The following is a 21,032-nucleotide window of genomic DNA, read 5'->3' as shown; positions in this document are numbered from 1 at the left end:
CGAAGTGCTGCCGCAATCAGGGTAATAACTCGATCGCTATTACGATTCAACGTCTGATCGATTATAACTATCCAACGATTGTCCGAGTCCTGCTCAAATTGAGCTTGTACTTTGATTATTCATCGTGATTTCGACTTGAATATTTGAGTGCTGTTCGAATTCGGACTATGCTCTGTTATTCGTTGTGAATCCGATTGAATTATTAAGTATTGCACTTGTTAATCATTGTGAGGGTTTGATCTCGTGAATTGACGTAACTGCTGAATTAGTTACTAACCTATTGTGTGTGCATTATTATTAAATTAGGTTAAATCAAGGCTAATCAGTAGGCTTATACCTTGCCCGCTAAATCTGCAATGTGAGTCATTCTCTTTTTATCAACTGTTTTACAATACTCCAAATTATTTTCAAAGTGTTATAATTACAGGGATTAAGTCGTGGTTATCTTAACCGCTGGTTAGTGGGGTATTGTGCACATTACTAATTTCTCACGGTTAGGCAATAAGCCCTAACATGGGTTAGGCTAATAAGACCTAACAGTGACAAAACGTCACTAATTGGGTGACTGGACCCAATAGTGGTATGACCATCGTCACACGGGTGGCAAGACCAGATATTAATTAAGATACTGCCATAGTGACCTACTGAATTAAATACACGTGCTACGGAGCACTATCAAGCTTGAAGTGGTGGCTCAAATAAAATAAATAAACATGTTTGTAAAATAATGAAATTATGATATTTACGGGGTTATCCCGAAATGTAAATAAATAATACTCGGGCAAATTTTCTAAGTTTAAAACGATCCTGTTAAGACTTCCGCTATAAAAATAAATACCACGGGATTTTCTGTCCCGCGGCTCCCGAAACGGGTCAAACCGGGTCGGGGGCCGTGACAGTAACCCCACCAGACAACAATTTCGATATGAGCATGTTTGGAGGGTTGTGAAGGACCACAAAAAATGGTCCGGACCAATCAAGGTATACGATACTCAGCCGCCCAAACGCACAAAGACAGCGAGCACTGGTGAATACACCCCGGTTGGTATTCCTTCCGATGCTCATAACATGGCCTTCGACCTTAACGCCGATACCTCGTTATCGGTGGAGGATTATGGCATCTCACTAGATGATGATGTCCATGTGTATGATGATGACGATGAAAATGTTGTTCATGTTAAGGTTGAACCAACACAAAGGCCAACCAGGAGGGACAAATCAAAGGCAAAGGATAAGGTTAAGAGGAATGCTAAGGCAAGATCTTCTTACCAAGAAAAGAAAGAAGAACTACTTGACCGGTTAAACGAAACCCTGTCTCTTAAGAAACAAGCGATTGGTGATTGGAGAGTTCATATGATAGACTACTTGGAATTTAAAGTGAAAAAAAATACTTTACATCCTGACTCTTCATATGGACCCGGTTCAAAAAGCCCGACATGACACTGAGTGTGCTAGAATTAAGGCAAAGTATTACATGGATTAATCGAGAGTAGTTTATATTTATTTTTAAAATGTTTGTTTTTAAATATAGTTTGTTTTTAGGTAATGCAATTTCTATATTTTTTTTTTTATTTTACTTAAATTACTTATCTTAATTATCTAATCATTTAATTTATTTGAATATATTTTAATAATTTAAGTAAGTGAGCCTAAAAATGGGTAAATTTAAATAAAAAAATGGGTGATAATGTGGAAAATGTAAGGATATACAAGGATATTTGTATGGTTGGTGATGAAATTGATGGTTTTTAAAGATTTGTAAGGATATAATGTGACAACCGATCGGGGAATAGGGTCACCGAACCACTCCCCGCATGGTGCCCCGGATACCCTTAGACAGCTAAGGACTCCTAAGGCTGAGAGGGGCACTCCCCTCTTAGGGGAGTCCCCTCTCTTACGCACACCCAATTACGTTATGCCACGTCAACTCCCCTCTTAAACTCCCCTCACACCCTAGTTTGATGGCGGCACTCCCCTCTTAGGGGACTTGGTTTTTTATTTTTTTTTGTTTTTTTATTTGTTGTAATTATGCATGTTTATAAAAAAATATTAATAAAAATTAAATAAAATTTAACAAAAGACATTTCAAAGTAGAAAATAAAAATAAAAATTAAATTCAAACTAGAAAATTAAAATTACATTCAAACTAGAAAATAAAAATTACATTAAAACTAGAAAATAAAAATTTTAGAAATCGCACGGCCACCCGTACTTGTTAGCGATGTCGCGCTTTCGGGCGAGGATGAACGGCAACATATTTGGCGGAGCATCGTCGTGCGGCTTGAGGAATGTTTTCATATCTCGATCGTAATTGTAGTTTCTCATCGTCTCGCGTTATTCCGATATGAGCTCGCGAGCCTCCGACTCTCTTTTCTTCCTCAATTCAATCGCCTCCAATTCAATCGCGTGCTTCGCTTCTTTCATGGCGGTGTACTCTTTGAATTGTGCCGCCAACTCGGCCGAGCTTCCCTCGGACGATGTCGCTTGACGCTTGTCTCGCCGTTGTGTTCTTTGTGGCGAGGGGTCTTCGTTCATATCGGGTATGGAACGGTCCACGTCAACGGGCTTTCTTTTTTGTGCCGAACCTTCCCCTTCCTCACCCAACAATGGGATTTGGGCCCATTTTTCGTGTTTTCGAACGACCTCCCATGCCTCGACATGTTGAAAACCGTTCGGATATCTCTCTTTAAATTCCTTTAAAGCGACTTTCATCACGTTGAGATCGTTACACCCGCTTCCTCGTGTGCGATCAGGGGCGGACCTAGCTCTTTATGAGCCGTGGCACGGGACAAGGCTCAACTTCGTGTCGGTAGTGTATATTTATATATATATTTTTCGGTTTTATAGAAAGCATACTCTAAACAACTACGAGGACACCCCTAAATGTAGGTGAAAATGAGATGAAAATAAATTTTCTGGTCGCCGGAAATGAAAAATCTGGTCGGCAAAACCTTGCGAAGAAGATGAATTTTATTAAGGTCTTGAAGGGATAATACTAGCGATATCAATTAGAAAAAGAGTGGAGATAACTTTAGTGCAAGAAAAACGAGCTAAACGCTAGGGGATCGAACCATTTCGAAGTTGTCGGTACTCCGCCGGAATAGTCGGAGAAGATGAACTGAAGAACGGGTGTTTGTTTTATTTAATTTTGAAAGTTTTGATATTGTACAATATTAGTCCCTATAATTCTTAATATATTTAAAACAGGTTAGGAACTTTAAATCCCTATATATTTCTAAACTTTGCCAGTCAATACCTAGTTTTATAACTAAAAACTGTTATGAATTTGTTTCTTTAACTTGTCAAGCGAAAAAAAAAAAAAAACTAGTTCTTAGATTCCATTTATAAAATTATAAAATATGATTCCATTTAATTTTATAAAGTTAGAAATTACTTATAAAAAACTGAAAATTAATAATTGAGTAATGATGAGGTAGGAGCTTTATGAATACACCCTCTAGTTATATAACACCCCTCTATGACGTGGCGTGCCACGTGTCGCATAACGCCCCCAAAGGGGCTTTGTGACTACGGATGGCCTATGAAGATGAAGTTTATTGGGATTATGAACGAAAAAGCAAAAAAGTTAAAGCAGTGAATATAGTCAAACTTCATTTAAAATGGACGGTGTCGATTATATCTTGTAGCACATTACATTTCATTAACTAAAATAATGTGTTGTTTATCAGATAGTGAAGCTAGCTTTGCTTTTACCGGTTGCAACCGCAACCGTTGCACGGTGAAAAAAAAATTGGGACACCCCTGAGTTAACGTTCTAGTTCCGCCACTGTGTGCGATCCTACATATTATAAAATAATAAGTGTTAAAAAATATGAACTTAGTAAAGAAAATTAAAAAATATACAACGTTAAAAAATATAATTTTTACCGCTTGTTGGTATAGGCCGTTGAAAAAGTTTATTTTCGTCATCGGGCCCCATTTAGACCGTACTTGATGCACGGTCCGGTTACTTCCACCAACGGTGGCGTTAAAATGATCTAAAATCTTACGCCAAAAACTATCGCGGTTTTGTTGATTACCCTTCTTTTGGTTGGTAGAGCAATGTACCCACGCCTTCGCCAACGCCTCTTCTTGGACCTTTGTCCATTTTTGGCTCTCCATTTTTTCCTTTTTATCCCGAGCGTCATCTTCTTCGTTGTCGGCGTCTTCATCCACATTATATTCATCGTCGCCGGTGTCATCTTCATCGTCGCCCAAATTTTGAGTTTCGGGCACTACCTCCTCGTCCTCGTCGTCGTAAATAGGTAGAGGACGTTCAACATTTCCTCGTATAGATGGAACTTGTGGGGAACGAAAACCATATGGGTCGAAGGCGGGGGATTGAGGAGGATCCATTGATAACAAATTTTGAAAATAGCCGAAATTGGGTTGAAGGTTGGGTGGTTGGGTGTTGTAAAAGGAGGGGTGTGAAGGTTGTTGGAAAAAAAGGGGGTTGTGAAGTATATCCGAAAGGGGGTTGTGGTTGTGCACTTGCACCGCTCGAACCACCACGAGACGGTTGCGAGCCCCGTCCCTTAGTTTTTTTCTTGGCTTCGCAGGGTTGGTTCTCCATTGCTCGGTTTGAGAGTATAAAAGTTTGAGAGTGGTGGGTGTGGTAAAAGTTTGAGAGTGGTGGGTGTTGTAAAAAATTAGTGAAGTGGGTGTGGTTTGAGAGTATAAAAAATTAGTGAAGTGGGTGTGGTTTGAGAGTATAAAAAATTAGTGGTGGGTGTGGTTATTTATATTTGTTTAAAAGTTGATTTTTTTTTTTTTAAATTTGACCGTTTAAAAAAATGACCGTTCCTCATTCTTTGTGCCATTTCAACGCGGTGAACCAACCCCGAAACCCCTCCCCGATTAGGGTCCCCGCGGTGATGGCGGCGATGTTCCCGACCGGGGAATGGGGTCACCGATCCCCCTCCCCGCGAGTGCCCCGATCACCCTAACACTGTGTTCCAGAGTTTACTAACGGAAGGAAATGAAACAAAAAGAAAGTAAAAATATTTTGTGTTACAGAGTTTCATTTAAGGAAGGAAAAGAAAGGAAAATAAAACATGCCGTGTTCCCGAGTTTCATTTAAGGAAGGAAAAGAAAGGAAATGACGGGAAAGCTAGGCTAAATTCTTTAATTTTTCTTTCCTTCCGATTTGGGAGGAAACGGTGGGAAAGTCATCTTTTATTTTCCTTTCTCGTCCTTTCCTTTCTCGTCCTTTCCTTTCTCACTTTTGCTTTCTTTTCTTATCCCTCGTTAAGTTAACTCGGGAACAGAGCGTAAGAATGCCGTTTGCATTGAAGATACTTACCTTCTAAAATGACTATTGAAGCCGGAATTTGGAGATATTTTTCATTTTTTTTTGTAGATATTGGTGGGATTTGCTAGTTCATTTTTTTTTTGTAGATATTGGTGGGATTTACTAGTGTGTCTGAAAGTAGGTGTGCAAAAAGGCAGATCGGTATCGAGTTCCAATCTGTGGCGGCGGCGGCGATGGCAGCATCTTCCGTCATCCTCTCACCCTCCTCATCTCTATCCATTTTCCCACCACCACAATCACAATCACTATCTGTATCTTGCAATAACTTGATTATTCCATACAAACTCCGGACTACTGGATTCTGTCTCCGAGCTTCCCGCCGTCCTCCCCAGGTTGTTATTTGAATGAATATTTGCAACAACTTCACTCATCTCTTTAATATCTAATTATGGATCAGGAGGCCGAGAATCCGGCGGTGGATCCTAGGAATTGGAGCCGGAATCGTATGACTTTTTACGATGAAGACGACGACGATGAAGACGATGATGATGATGAGGAAGAGGAGGAAGACGATCGGAGCTTAGATCTTCTAATTAGGTTTGTTGAGAACGTTTTTAAGAAGATTTCCAAACGAGCTCGCAAGTCCGTTCGATCCGTTCTCCCTATCAACATCCCCACCAAATTGGTATGAATTAAATTACTTACACCTTTTCAAATTTATGTTTCTAAAATGAAGAAGATTAGCATTTGCCCCAAACGTGTAGAATTAAATCTTTTTTCAAATTTTTTATTTTGTTTCTTTTCCTTCTTGATTTTTTTTGTAAATAGTTATATTTTAATTTAAACTATTCATTAACCTAGTCACCTGTTCATACTTTTTGATCTTTGAATTTGAATCTTACTAACTTAACTTGTTATTTTACACAGGTAGGATTCTCTGTTAATGGAGTTATAATTTTAGCTTTTTTTTGGATTCTAAAGGCCTTCCTTGAGGTATTGAATCTTGAATTTTGTTGCTTGACCTTTGGTTCTTTTGTAATCTGTGGAGTAAATATTCATTCTTTTTATCTGACATAAATGCGAAATTTGTTTATAAATCTCTTAGCTTCTTTGATCTGTTAATTTATGATTCCTTACTTAAATATTGCATTTGTGCATGTCGGGCTAAACAGCATTTGGATATTTAAAGGCAACCAATATATTTGTTGGTTTCAGGAGGCATAGTAGTTAAGTTTTCGACCCGGATAACAAAAGATAATTATTACATTAATATTCTAAATGTTTGAATATGCCCATCTTGCGGTATGCGCATGTAATGTATGTATGTGTGGGCACTCGGGGGGCAAAAGTGAAAGTGCACTAATTTTTTAACGTTATTTTACTAATTTCGTGAAAATACCGTTAAAAGAGGGGATGGTTAATCATGCATCATGTGGTGGCGTTGATAGCCGAAACACAAGGGGGTACATGCACTAATCGGCGTTTGTCTCAATTGCTGAGTGTTATGTGCCTTATGTCCAAGGCTTGATGCAAAGCTAAGGTAGGGTATGAGGAGGGTAAGATGTAGACAACCTTACCTCTACCCCTGTAGGAATAGAGAGGCTGCATCCGACTGAATTTACATGTATGATGATTCTAAATGTTTGAATAAAAAGTGATCTAGGTAGCTGTACGCGTTAGAAACACACTTTTGGCGTTTGACTTGTTCCTGTTTAGTTAAACTCTTGATCCGACTGAATTTAAACGTTCAAAATAAGACAACCAAATAAACTTAAATTGTTAGTCTAGCGATCTTGTTACGTTACCTCATTCCAGTATTCTACCACCCATGAAGGACTAAGGAGCCTGTTTTAGTGGTAATCATATTTGAATTATTTTGCAGGTGGTTTGCACTCTTGGGAGTGTCGTTTTTGTGAGCATTTTACTTGTTCGTGGGGTATGGACCGGAATATCATATTTTCAACAAGGTAGTAGGACAAATGATTTTGATGATGATAACAAGGCGTGGACTGGTACTCAGCCTGTTGCTTGAATCATGTTTCGTAGGGGAAATTTCATATATATCTTCCTAAAAGTTATAATTTTCATATATCATTTTCAAATTTTTATAAAATCATATTTACCCTTTAAAATATCCTGTTTACCGTTAAATTTCAATAACCTAGTTACAACAGTTGGTTATAATATGTTTGTTTCACCAAATAAACGAAGAGAACGCTATGCACTGTGATGATTCTCATCACGGTAATGATGTTGTTTTCTTATCTGTTAATTTAGTGAAATAGACTTTTGATTTTGTTTTATTTACCGAAAAATGGGTAAATATGATATTTTTGGTGGTTTAAACATATATGTATGAAACTTCAAAGGATTTATATGAAACTAATAATCCCCATGAACAAAGAATTGAAATCTTGATAGATGGTTGGGAAGAAAGTGAAATCCGTATGATCGACGACTTTGTATCCGTATGTATGGATGGTTTCATCGTTTAACAGACAAAGGAACCTTTTACATAATGTAATCTCTATTAGATAGATTCTGTTATTTCTTGTTTATACAAAACTAGGTTATAACCCCGTGTATTACACGGGGTTGAATAAACAAATTTTATATACTAAATAATAAAACAATATATTTAAAAACCTCATTTATTATATGGGTTGAATAAATATAATTTTATATATTAAAAAATAAAAAGTTATATCTATAAGAACCATATTGTACGGGTTGAATAAATGTAATTTTATATACCAAATAAAAAAGTTATATCTTTAAACGCACGTATCTTACACGAGTTGAATAAATGTAATATTGTTTACCGAATAATAAAATAAGGGTGTTAGGAGTGGAGTAGGCAAAGGGTGCGGCAAAGCGGGTTGCCGCGCGGCAAACACCGCCGCTAACCCTTTGCCGATGCCGAGACATGTGTGGATCGGGGAGGGCTCGCCGATGCGGGAAGAGTGCATGTGAGAGAGAGAGGGTAGTGTTGGGTGGGGTCCATTTCAATCTCAACCAATCACACTTTTTTCCTTTTTTTTTAAATAGTTTACCACTTCACCAAGTGTCTAAACCATTGCCAACACTTTTAAGTATAGTTTACCACTTTGACATGACACACTCTTATTGGTTAATTTTTTAGTTTGCCACTCTCAAGTTAAGTATAGTTTACCACTTTGACATGACACACTCTCATTGGTTGATTTTTTAGTTTGTTACTCTCAAGTGTTTAACCACTCCTAACACCTTAATACGTCTTTAAAAAACCTCATTTATTACACGGATTAAGGATGACAATTGGAAAAATATTATTGCGAACTCTCAGGTACAAACAGCATGGGTATTTGGTTAATTTATTTTATTAGTTGGTTTAATATTTTATACACAATTAGTAATTACAATCACCGTGTTAAAATTTCTTGCATCTTAATTATATTTTTTATTTTAATTGTATTTTTAAATAATATTTAGTAGAAGTGTTATCTATAATTAATTATAAGAGATTAAACTAAAATAATAATTATCTGTAAGAGATAGTCTAATATGATGACAAGTGTCCCTAAAATGGTTTCTTTTATTATATAGTATAGATGTCAACAGAGAAATGAATTCAAGCAAACGAAACAAACCTTTTCCGTGGTAAGTTTGTTTATATTCATTTATTTAATATAAAAGAACGAACATGAACACATATTTTATTTGGCTATCTACGTTCCTGAACATAGGTTTACTTATTTAGTTAAATTTACTTGCAAGTTGTTACTAATGCTAACTTACCTGACATGCATTAACCCAATAAATTTTAGAATCACACCTGAAACAAATCACTAATTGCTTGACTTTCCAGTTTTTGTGGAATCATGTGATGATTGATTTTGTCTATGTTTTGGATATTGTTTACTTTTAGCTAGTGCTCGTTTGTGTTTGCTTGTGTTTTTAGAATATTAAAGTACGAACATACTGGGACATGTACACAAACATGTTCATTTTAGCGACCAAACACGGACAAGAAAATATGTTTTGATTCAAGTGTTGGTGTTTGATCAGTTAAAGTTAAACAAATGGATACGGAAATTTGCAGCATAATCTAAACTCAAATAAAACTACTCATAGCTCCCCAATCCAAGTCAAAATAGGAAACTAAAACGAAACTTAGGATCATTCGCCAAATGGTATGGAGTATGAATAATGGAAAACTAACAATCCCAAGTTAGAGGTGCGCAAAAGAAAACCGGGTTGGAACCTAACCTGGTTTGAACCAGAATTAACCGTAGTGTTAAAATTGGTTTGTAAGCCTATACTTTGAAATGGGTCAAATCTGAATTGAACCGGCAACTGGGTCAAGCTCAAATCTTTCCCCTTTACAAAGTGAGTCGGAACCCAAATTGGTTTAACTATTACCGGGTTGACATTCATTCTTTGACCCAACCAACCCGCTTCCAACTCGCTCTGGTTTGGTAAAAAACTGATTTTGCGCACCTCTCTCTCTAGCCTACATTAATCCTTCCTTGCCTTGGTCACAAATCATCCTGTGAGCCATTTGGGCTTCATTTTAATCCGATGGGCCAAGCTTGCTGTTGGGGTGTTGGGCCTGGACTTGCGAAGCCGTGTCACAAATCCATTTTCTGAAGGCTTATAGATAGCTAAACAAACTCCTAGACATAACATGGTACCTCTTTTTTTCTTTTCTATTTTCCTGATATGTTTATATTAGATAGTTTAATGGTTTCGATATAAATACTTCATCAATATGATATGGCGCATAGATTTATAATCCCTAACCTTTTTTGGTGGTTATGATATGAACATTCCATCAAATTATTTAACGATGGGTTTTGGGATTAAATTGAATTGCTCCAATCAGAAGTCTTACTTTAAGGACCCTTAGATGTTGATTTTCAGGTTTAGAGCATACACACAGTCACACACATACTTGGAGATTAGAGATGCTTACTAGGGATGACACCCTAAAGACTAAATGGGTTATATGGGTCGTTTTAGGTTACACAATTTTTAAATATATTTGAGTTAAGAGCTAATGTATTTATTACGAATAAACACATATATATAACATAAATATATATAGGTTAAGGTTATTGTACAAATGAGCTTAAAATACTAAATATGAGAAGTGAACAAGAGATTTTTTTTCTTTTTCTTTCTTAAAATTTTTTCTCCCATCTTATCATAACACGTATTCAAGTCTCAGAATTAAATATTTTTTCGAGTATTTACAATAGTAGAGTTATTATATAATCACTCTAGTGTAATTGCACTTAATTACTTTACTAGAGTAAACACAAAAAGTTTTTTTTAACTACATTTTGCAACTAAACATTATGCTTAAGTAGATGAAAACATTTTTTTTAGATTACTCTTTCACTTTTCATTTTGCGTATGTTATTTGTATTTGATCTTTACCCAACACACACACACACACACACACACACACACACACACACACACACACACACACATATATATATATATATATATATATATATATATATATATATATATATATATATATATATATATCGAGTGACGAATCTAAAAGAAAAACTCAGAAACATAAAAAAAATGGATTTAATTTGCCATTCCCCAAGCAAAGGGGTGGCCAAGACACCCCTTTAACATATGCTTTTACTTAGGGCATGTTTGGCTTAGCTTATTTTCAACTTTTGCAAAAGGACTTTTGCCCAAAATAAGCTAGGAAATCCTGACTTTGGCAAATCCAAAAGACTTTTGCCCTTCAAAAGGAAAACCAAACACTTTTCAAAAGTCTTTTGCCCTTTAAAAATCCTTTTACCCTCAAAATAAGGAACCCCAAACACCATCTTAAACAAAACAAGTATAAATAGTGAATTGTAATAGAGTGGTGATGACAATTGTTAAAAGTGTTAAAAAGAGAGGGTTGCGATCAACAGCAATAAACTAAAAACAACCATACCCAGCATAACAACAGGAAAACTCTTGACAGGGTCTCGGCTGGTAGGCAGGATGAGATGTAACCAGACTCTACCTTATCCTTATGACGAGGAAGCTGATTCCACGTAGACAAAGGGCAATCGAAAGCTAGAAAAAGCCAAAGCATTTGTCATCTGACAAAGGGCGGCAAAAGAAGTCATAGTTTTAAAATTAAAGGCCAACAATGGTGGTTATAAATACACAAGCCCTAACTAAATAAATGTGCATTCGATAAACGCCTTTGAATTGTCTGTTGTTGTAATAATTGAGAGAGTGCATGTCAGTCATGCTGGGAAGTTACTGCCTCATTCAGGTTCCGTTATTCTCTTTTACACATGAAACTTGCTCATTATCTGATGTAGTTGTTCGGCATCTGGATGATTATTGATCATAGTTTAGTGACTTGTATTATGATTTCATCACCGCAGTCATCTATGAGTTTCTACATACGTTATTTGTCGTCATATTAAATTAAATGATTGTTGGTTGTTGAAGTTTTTATTCGAGGTCGTGTCTGTCTGACGGTTTTGAATCTACATATTGGTCAAAAGCAAAATCGTTGAATTAATATATACATCTGAAGTAAAATTCTTTTAGTACAATTTCAATACTCCGACCTTATTTGCAGTACATTATCTGTCTAAGTTCAAGTATGTATATACACAATTATTAATCAGCAAAAGTTACATTTTAACAGAGAGAACTGTAACCCTCTGTTCTTAAAAACAGTCTGCTAAACCATTCAATCAAAATTCTTTTGGAACACACTGATGTCGGTTGTTGAGCCCTACAACGGTGTTCTATCCACTCACTCCCTTTTGGAACACACTGATGTTGCCATTCTTCTTGATAATTAAGCTATTTATGATATCTGTAGGCGGTCTCTTGACATTGAGCGGCCCACCGACACCAACCTTAACTGCCTCGTGTCTCAAGTTATCTCTGCATCTTTGAGATTTGATGGAGCCTTGGAATGTGGACATGACTGAATTCCAGACCAACTTGGTTCCATACCCAAGAATTCACTTCATGCTTTCATCCTACACACCTGTGATCTCAGCGGAAAAGGCTTACTATCTGCGTGTGACCCACATCATGGGAAGTACATGTCTTGCTGCCTATGGTGACGTGGTCTCTAAAGATGTGAATGCTGCGGTTGCAACAATCAACTAGCGTTGATAATTACAGGGTAACACTTTGATATTGAAATAGCTTTCATTTTTCTATGGCATACCTATCATATGTCTACTTACACTTAAATCCCAGCCAGCTTTGGATATGTATTCGGTGTTCTGCTTTTGAAGAATTAATCTATAGTCAAACATGCTATGGATCATTTTTCACAAGCAATTACTTTCTAAATATATCTAGTTAATAATTACGCAAAGAGTGGTTCTGAATCGAGTGGTTGTTACGTCTTACCACGTGCTGGTGATTATGGAGGGCAAGGAACAAAAAGGTATTTTCTAACAAACCTCCATCTATTCACAAGATTAAATGCCTCGATTTCTTATGGGTGAATAATATGGCATCAATGGAAGATTTTGAGGTGTAATTTCCGATTTTCATAATTTGTTCTCTCCTTGGTGTCTGTTATTTGTCGATAGCATCTTGCTACTGTTTTTATGTACCTTCTTCTTTCTTTGGATTAGTAATCCCTTGGATGTTAAAAAAAGTTATGCAATGATATTAAGTAGGTGTATTTAAATCCAAAAACTAAAGAGTGAACGTCAACGTACATTTAGTTAGATAAATCCAAAGTGAAGCAATAAATGTAATTTCAAGTCTAGAAATTTCTAAAGCTAGCTGTGTAATATATATATCAACTCTTCTTCACTAAAATCTAAGTAAATAGTAAATAGCATATGTACAGTACCAACTAGCTACTCCACCCTATGAGTTCGGAAATGCATAACCTGTCGAGCCTTTCTATCACCAGAGGCAGGTACATTGATGATGGAAAACACGACGACGATGGCCAGTTAAAAAGAACTGGTATGCAAACTTTATCATGTTCGTCTTCATGCAAATTTCCTTTTGTTTTAACTGTGTTTGTATTGCATGTAGGAACATGGCAGCACGCAAGTGCCCATATAATAACGACCGTGATAGGGTCAGGAGTGTTGTCACTCTCATGGTGTTTCGCTCAAATGGGCTGGATACCCGGAGTCAGCACCCTCCTCTTCTTTTGTGTCATCAGTTTGTTCACTTCCATCCTTTTAACGGATTCCTACAGATCACCTGATCCTGTTTTTGGCACTAGAAACAGCACATACATGAATGCCGTCAAAGCCACTCTTGGTACATAATTACTTCCATCTTTTCATTCAAAGGTTGACCTAGCTAGATTTCATTAATTAATTTGGAGTTATATACACAACAGTCTAGACGCATTTATGCCACTGGAGTACGTAGGTGGGCCGGGTTTAATTTGCACTCGTTTTTAGGCTTTCAGATTTTCATACTTGTCACTGTTTAGAATATTTATATTTATTATAACTTAATTGCTACCTTCTGTTTACTAGCATGAATGTATTGAGTTGTATTTTTCTTATAACAGTAATGTCTGATCTCTTAGTGTCTAAAATCAATTTGTTTACTAGCATGAATGTATTGAGTTGTATTTTTCTGTTTACTAGCATGAATGTATTGAGTTGTATTTTTCTGTTTAGAATATTTATATTTATTATACTTGTCACATACGAAAAAAATTCATATGATAGGTTATTATATGCATGCTAAAATCAATCAAATGCCCAATTCATTTAATTAATTTGTTGCACGAATATGGTGTTTGTGGCACACAGGAATGCAGCAATACAAGCTTTGTGGCATAGCTCAGATGGGGGTTCTTGTCGGAATCACCATCGGCTACACCACTACCACTGCCATCAGCATGGCGTAAGTATATATACTGCTGGCTAGACGATCTTTGATTAATTTGACACTGATAATGGACCTACTTGTGTTAATTATCAGGGCAATCTATAAATCAATCTGTTTTCACCAGCACGGTCACCATGCTGACTGCCATGTCAGCAACAATCCCTTGATGATAATCTTTGCTATCATTGAGATAATCCTGAGCCAAGTACCCAACTTCCATGAGCTGTCCCCACTCTCAGTCATTGCTGCCATCATGTCGTTTATGTACTCCACCACCGGCATTGTTCTTTCTATCGCTAAAATTGCCGGGAACGGAGTTGGAAAGACGAGCTTGACCGGAATACCGATTGGGAACAACGGCCTCACAGCGATGGAGAAAATGTGGAGAGTTTTATCCGCTATAGGAGATATCGCTTTTGCTTTCTCCTTCAGCTTCGTCCTCATCGAGATTCAGGTATTTGACGTTTAAGTTATTTCTTTAATTGTAAGTGAAGAGTATGAATTGATTTATCATGCATGCAGGACACGTTGAAATCAAGTCCACCGGAGAACAAATCCATGAAGAAGGCGGCGACAGTTGGAATCTTTGTGTGCTCCATGTTCTACATGATGTGTGGTGTTCTTGGGTATGCAGCTTTTGGAAATGATGCCCCCGGGAACTTCTTAACAGGATTCGGCTTTTTTGATCCCTTCTGGCTCGTAGCGTTAGCTAATCTATGCGTGGTTATTCATCTTCTAGGTGCTTATCAGGTAATATAGCTAGTGATCCATCTTTTCTTCGCCACAAATTAATTTAACTATTAGATTGGTTACTTTGTAGATTATAGCCCAACCCATATTTGGGTTTATGGAAGAATGGGCCCGGAAAAGATGGCCAGAGAATAGAGTGATAAGGAAACACTACACAATGGGCAGTTTGGAGTTTAGTTTATTCAGGTTGATTGGCAGGACGACGTATGTTGTGGTGATGACAATAATCGCAATGCTATTTCCTTTCTTCAATGATTTTGTGGGTTTGATTGGCGCATGCACTTTTTGGCCACTCTCTGTTTACTTTCCGATACAGATGTACATTGCACAATTCAACATTCCCAGGTTATCATGCGCTTGGATCTGCTTGCAACTAATCACTGTAGCCTGCTTCATAGTATCACTCGTTGCTGCCATTGGATCAACTCGAGGCCTTGTTAAATCCGTTACAACCTTTAAGCCATTTCAGTCTGTGTCTTAGATAGCTCGTTTATTTCAATAATGTACGTTGTAATAATTCACGAATTAAAACATGCGTGATCATGAAATCGTTGGACCATCAACAATCAAGCTGTTGATGTCAACGTATGTAGTTTAATACTACATCATATTGATATTATAAGGCCATGTGTAGTCATAAAGCCCTTTTGTGGGCGTTATGCGACACGTGTCGTGCCACGTCACACAGGGGCTTTATGGGGCGTTATATCACTAGAGCCCGTAGTCATAAAGCCCTACCTCATCATAACCAAAGTGTAAAATGCAGGGACCAAAGTGTAAAATGCAGGGACCAAAGTGTTTTAATGCAGGGACCAAATTGTAAAATGCAGGGACCAAAGTGGAAAATGCATAAACAAATCCCTCCTTCTCGCGCCGCGAATTTTTTCACGCCTTTTCTTTTTTTTTTTTTGATCATGGCGCCGGGGGGGGGGCGGTGTGGGCGGCGCCATACCGGCGCTATGGCCATGGTCGCGCCCCACTACGTTTAACCTAATTAACAAGTTCTTTAGCAGCATCTTCTATTTCAAGCTACCTACAACAAATGCCAAACATCATTCAGTGTGTAATAAATTCTTTAGCAGCATCTTCTATTTCAAGCTACCCACAACAAATGCCAAACATCATTCAGTGTAATAAATTCTTTAGCAGCATTTTCTCTCTAGTTTAATGATTTGTCTATATCCCGTATCACTTTTTTGTTGTGGCATGCATCAAGTAAAAGTTCAGAATTTTTTTATTATTATTATTTTTTTTTATTTTTTATGTGATAACTGAGTTTGAAATGTTCAACTGTGTTTCTCCTTGTAGTAGTTGGACTTCCATATATCTTTCAATTGATAAAGTTTGTGAGAATTTCCATTTGAGGTGTTATGTTGTTTATAAATTTCATCTTGGGAACTTTCGGGAGGAGTTAGTTAGACACGATTTGCTAGATTTGTATCTCTAAGAGCATGAGGACAAGAGTTTGTGAAGACATATGATTAAGGTTTAAGACTTTTATGAGGATCGTACCGCTTTCTAGTTTTTATTAGATATTTTTCTTAGGAACTTAGCTTTTCAGCCTACTTTTGTGGCATGTGCATGTTATTGTTTGCATGTGTTTATATGATGTGTATATCCCAATTTTCTGTATGGTAGCTTACTAACAATTTATTTAATATACTATGCTTTTTGTTGTTTTTTAGTTGCTATGTGCATATATTATATATATGTTTTCTAGGTAAGGTGGTGGTTGTTATTGTTGTTCTAAGCTATAATAAAAGACTATTGGACAATATGTATGTTTATTGTATGAGGGAAATTTGGTGATCATTAAATATATTAAATATAGAGGTTTGTTAAAAGTAACCGCAATGGGTTTTGTTAAAAGTGACCTCTTCAAGCATGGAATGAATATAATTGATTAAAAAATGTTCCTTTTAATACTGAATGAGAAAAGAAAGCAAACATTAGAATTCCGGCAAACGATAGGTGGAAAGTGGAAACCTACGTAGGATCCCCAAGTAGTTGGCTGTGAGCTTTCAAATAGAAACTCAAAGGAAGTCAAAGGAAGTGTGCCATTACAATTGCTTATCTAGCAGTTTCCCAATAATACAACCACAACTACTTAAAATACCCCTACCAACCTTAAGTTGGACGTTTTGTTTTGTGTTAGTGTTTAATTTCATCACCCATCTCCACTTCATTTTTGGCTATTTATATCTCCATTCACACCCACATGCTCTTCGCCATTGTCTCTTCTTTCATACTTAACAACACTCACACAAATTAAGTTGTTCAATGGAAAAAGGAGATTCCAATGAACTATACGATGACGACGGCCGAATTAAAAGGACAGGTAATTAAATAAGGGGTAACTTTGTAGAATGAAAACTAAGTTTTAAAACTTTCCAATTAGGTCACTCAAGTTTCAAAAGTATTTCAATCAGGTCACTCAACACTCATTCTTCATTAAAATTAAAGGTTTTTTCATCCATTTCATAGGTAGCCGTGGTGGTGTGGATTTTTGTTTCTTTTTTCTCTTTTATTTGATGCTAACGTCGAGTGATGACGTGGATTGTAACTTGTTTGTTTAATTTTTAATGTAATTAAATGATTTTTATTTTTAATAAATATAATTTCATATATTAAAATAATTCGACCACAGCATCTTATGCTCCATTTTTTCTTGACACATAGAAAAATGGACATTGCTCGATTTGAATGTTAAGTTATCTAATTAGGACAAAAACGACACCAGTGACATAATTAGAACATTTTTTAAAACTTGGTTACTATTCTGTGAAATTTTCTAATAATATAATAATAACAAGACATGCATGTGGCTATTCAAAACACTTCATTTTACTCGCAAATAATCAATTTGGAAAATCAATCCATTAGACATTAATATGTGAATATTAATGTTGGTTTGATCATTATATATTAATGGGTTGTAACTTATTAAGTTTTGTTGTTGTATTATATATAGGGAGCTTAATGAGTGCAAGTGCACACATAATAACAGCGGTTATAGGATCAGGAGTGTTGTCACTGGCATGGTGTTTTGGTCAACTGGGTTGGATTGCTGGGACTGCTTCTCTTGTGATTTTTGCGGTCATCACTTGGTTCACATGCATCTTGCTTTCAGACTGTTACAGGTCTCCTGATCCTGTCACTGGTACCCGAAACTACACTTACATGCAAGCTGTCAAAGCTAATCTAGGTACGCTACGATCAAATATTTACTAGCTTAATTATATGTAATTTCACTTAGTTAAGCATATCATTTGAAATCATTCTCTCAGAAATTAAGCTATTATACACTTTTATATCCGTGGACCATGTTAGAAGGACCATGATTATTTACTAACTTAATCTATACAAGAAGCTAATATATAGGAATCATGCATGGTTTTATTAGGTAAGTTATAATGAAAAATGACCACACACATGACACAAATTGAGTGAGCTTGTTGTTTAGTGCTGCGTCATCCCACTCCCAATGTGAAGTTGTGAAGTAGTATAATGTTGCTCTTTAATTGGGCCCGGGCTTGAGCTTGCCTCATTCTGTTTTATGACATCATCACTTGATAACAAAAGCAAAGGGTTAAAGCTCTGGTAAAAAGTGGCAATTAAATTTCATTTTTAAACAACATAATTTATGTACGTCACACAACCTACCTAGACATCTTTTATTTTTTTAGAACGGAATCTAATTCTAATATTCTCATATTAACCACCTATACCCGCATGTTGTAGTATTTTTTATTTTAGTTCTAGAATAGAGTGGAAACACCTTACCACCATGATGTATCTTCGAGACTAGATGTCTTTTGTTAGACTATACGGTGTGGGAGCACATAAATAGGGGACATTAAGCGCCACGTGGCCGCCACGTCAACAAGGGGGCATGGTAAAAAAAACACGGGGTGGGAGGGGGCATGAAAGTGGTGTTTTTATAAAAAAAAATTTAAACAAGAACCAATAAAAACTAACCAAAATCCACCCACCACATCACCCATTTGCCCTCCACAGCGGTGAAATTTATACCACTCTCATCACCACGCCACCACCACCCCACGCCACCACCACGCCAAGGCACGGGGTGGTGTGCTGGCGTGGTGGAGCCTTCCATGTCACCACAACGGCCATCACACCATGTGGTCTTAAAGTTGTAAACTGGTGGATTATTTGTTGTCTTTTGATAAATGTCAAAAAAAAAAAAAAATGACTGTTACAAGGAAATACAAAAACTTCAGAAAAAACAGTATATATATCAACTATAATTAAGTTGCTTCCTTTTTTTAATTAGATGACTTTTTTTTTTAAAAGACAGAACATTATTAAGATATGACCTATACATTCACCATTTCATATTATTTTCTATACTATTTTTTTGCATAATGAAAAAAATCCTAAGTCATACACCAACTGACAAAACGCCAATATGCAGGGGGACTTCATTACAAATTTTGTGGAATGGCTCAATACGGGATCCTTATCGGAGCAACCATAGGTTACACCATCACCGCTGCCATATCCATGGCGTAAGCATTGTATATACCCTTAACCTTATTCCTTTTGTTTAACTTGTGTGCATAATCTGATTCGGTTTTGGTTCATCAATCAGGGCAATCAAACGGTCAAACTGTTTTCATACGAAGGGCCACCATAACGAGTCATGTCACACGTTAAACAACTCGTATTTAATTATGTTTGCCATTATTGAAATTGTTTTAAGCCAGATCCCAAACTTTCACAAGCTCACACTCGTTTCCATCTTGGCAACCATCATGTCTTTCACCTATGCTACAATTGGCATCGGTCTCTCCATCGCCAAAATTGCAGGTCCGCATTTATAAATTAGTTAAATTAAAACGGGTCGACATGCAGTGTTAAATATATGTTTCTTTGATGTGTGTTAAAGAAAGTGGGCACCCCAGAACAAGCCTAACAGGAATACCAGTTGGGAAAGACATGCCAAGTGTTGAGAAAATGTGGACAACTTTTTCGGCCATTGGAGATATTGCTTTTGCCTATTCTTTCTGTCCAGTTCTCCTTGAGATACAGGACACACTAAGATCAAGTCCTCCAGAAAACAAAGTGATGAAAACGGCATCTACCGTTGGGGTCTCCACTTCTACCTTATTCTACATGATATGTGGAACCCTCGGTTATGCAGCATTCGGTAACGATGCACCTGGGAATTATTTAACTGGCTTTGGATTTTATGAGCCTTTTTGGCTCATCGACTTTGGTAACCTGTGTATTGTAATTCATCTTCTTGGAGCTTATCAGGTAATTATATTGATATCAAAGGGTTCAATATCTATACAAAGTGTTATTATTATACCTACTACAACCAGCTATATATCTACTTGATCTATATAGGTGTTTATCCAACCATTCTTTGCATTTGTGGAATGCTGGAGCAATGAAAAATGGCCTGAAAACAAATTCATAAGAAAAGAATACTTGGTAGGTAAATTGAGGGTCAGCATATTCAGGCTGACATGGAGGTCAGCATATGTGGGTCTAGTGACACTAGTGGCCATGATATTTCCATTTTTCAATAGTTTTCTTGGGCTTATTGGTGCCACTACATTCTGGCCATTAACGGTGTATTTCCCTATAGAGATGTATATTTCAAAAGCCAAGATTAAAAAGAATTGTTGGACATGGGTTTGGATGAAGGTATTAAGCTTCACGTGTTTAATCGTATCACTCGTTGCTGCTGCTGGATCTATCAGAGGCCTTGTTGTGTCAGTCGAGTCGTTTAAGCTTTTCCATTCAGTATCTTAATTAGACCTGTCATTCTCAGCCTTTAGTACTGTGAAATTAAGCAAGTACAAGGACATTCCTAAATAATAGTAAGTTCAGATTTAGAGAGATGTGATTATTTGTGTCTTTTCCCATTCTATGTAATTGTCTTTCATTGAAGTGTGATTCAATATTGATCATCTCATTTAACCAACAAGTGTATATCTAACTAACTAATACTGCCCCGTTTGCGGTGTGCGCATATAATGTATATATGTGTGAACATCGAAGGGGGGAGGGGGCAAATGTGAAATTGCACTAATTTTAAGGTTATTTTACTAATTTCGTGAAAATAACGTTAAAAGCGGCGGATGATTAATCATGCATCATGTGGTGGCGTTGATGATCGAAAGACAAAATGGTACATACATTAATC

General features: G+C 36.7%; 3 protein-coding genes across 4 annotated transcripts; all 3 read left to right on the top strand.

The window, feature by feature from the left end:
* Window positions 1-5,352: 5,352 nt before the first annotated feature.
* LOC110921556 (protein SHORT HYPOCOTYL IN WHITE LIGHT 1) lies at window positions 5,353-7,798 on the top strand. Its single transcript, XM_022165899.2, has 4 exons — window positions 5,353-5,643; window positions 5,709-5,936; window positions 6,179-6,244; window positions 7,134-7,798. Exons 1-4 carry the CDS (start codon window positions 5,485-5,487, stop codon window positions 7,281-7,283), a joined length of 603 nt encoding a protein of 200 aa, XP_022021591.1. The 5' UTR covers window positions 5,353-5,484; the 3' UTR covers window positions 7,284-7,798.
* Window positions 7,799-11,159: 3,361 nt separating this feature from the next.
* On the top strand, window positions 11,160-15,470 carry LOC110925608 (amino acid permease 6). 2 transcript variants are annotated; one of them, XM_035985265.1, is made up of 8 exons: window positions 11,160-11,531; window positions 12,096-12,677; window positions 13,158-13,213; window positions 13,286-13,519; window positions 14,026-14,119; window positions 14,198-14,558; window positions 14,627-14,854; window positions 14,925-15,470. In XM_035985265.1, the coding sequence occupies exons 4-8, from the start codon at window positions 13,369-13,371 to the stop codon at window positions 15,333-15,335; spliced, it is 1,245 nt and encodes a 414-aa protein (XP_035841158.1). In that variant the 5' UTR covers window positions 11,160-11,531; window positions 12,096-12,677; window positions 13,158-13,213; window positions 13,286-13,368; the 3' UTR covers window positions 15,336-15,470. The 2 variants fall into 2 exon arrangements, with proteins under 2 accessions (XP_035841158.1, XP_022025212.1); XM_022169520.2 differs by lacking the exons at window positions 11,160-11,531; window positions 12,096-12,677 and having other exon boundaries at window positions 12,697-13,213.
* A 1,576-nt stretch (window positions 15,471-17,046) lies between these two features.
* Window positions 17,047-20,796, top strand: LOC110922810 (amino acid permease 6). Its single transcript, XM_022167015.2, has 6 exons — window positions 17,047-17,192; window positions 17,826-18,059; window positions 19,290-19,383; window positions 19,467-19,684; window positions 19,764-20,134; window positions 20,228-20,796. The coding sequence occupies exons 1-6, from the start codon at window positions 17,135-17,137 to the stop codon at window positions 20,636-20,638; spliced, it is 1,386 nt and encodes a 461-aa protein (XP_022022707.1). The 5' UTR covers window positions 17,047-17,134; the 3' UTR covers window positions 20,639-20,796.
* Window positions 20,797-21,032: the final 236 nt, after the last annotated feature.

Source organism: Helianthus annuus, chromosome 16, assembly GCF_002127325.2.
Source record: "Helianthus annuus cultivar XRQ/B chromosome 16, HanXRQr2.0-SUNRISE, whole genome shotgun sequence".
NCBI lineage: Eukaryota > Viridiplantae > Streptophyta > Magnoliopsida > Asterales > Asteraceae > Helianthus > Helianthus annuus.
This window is presented reverse-complemented; position numbering and strand designations above follow the sequence as displayed.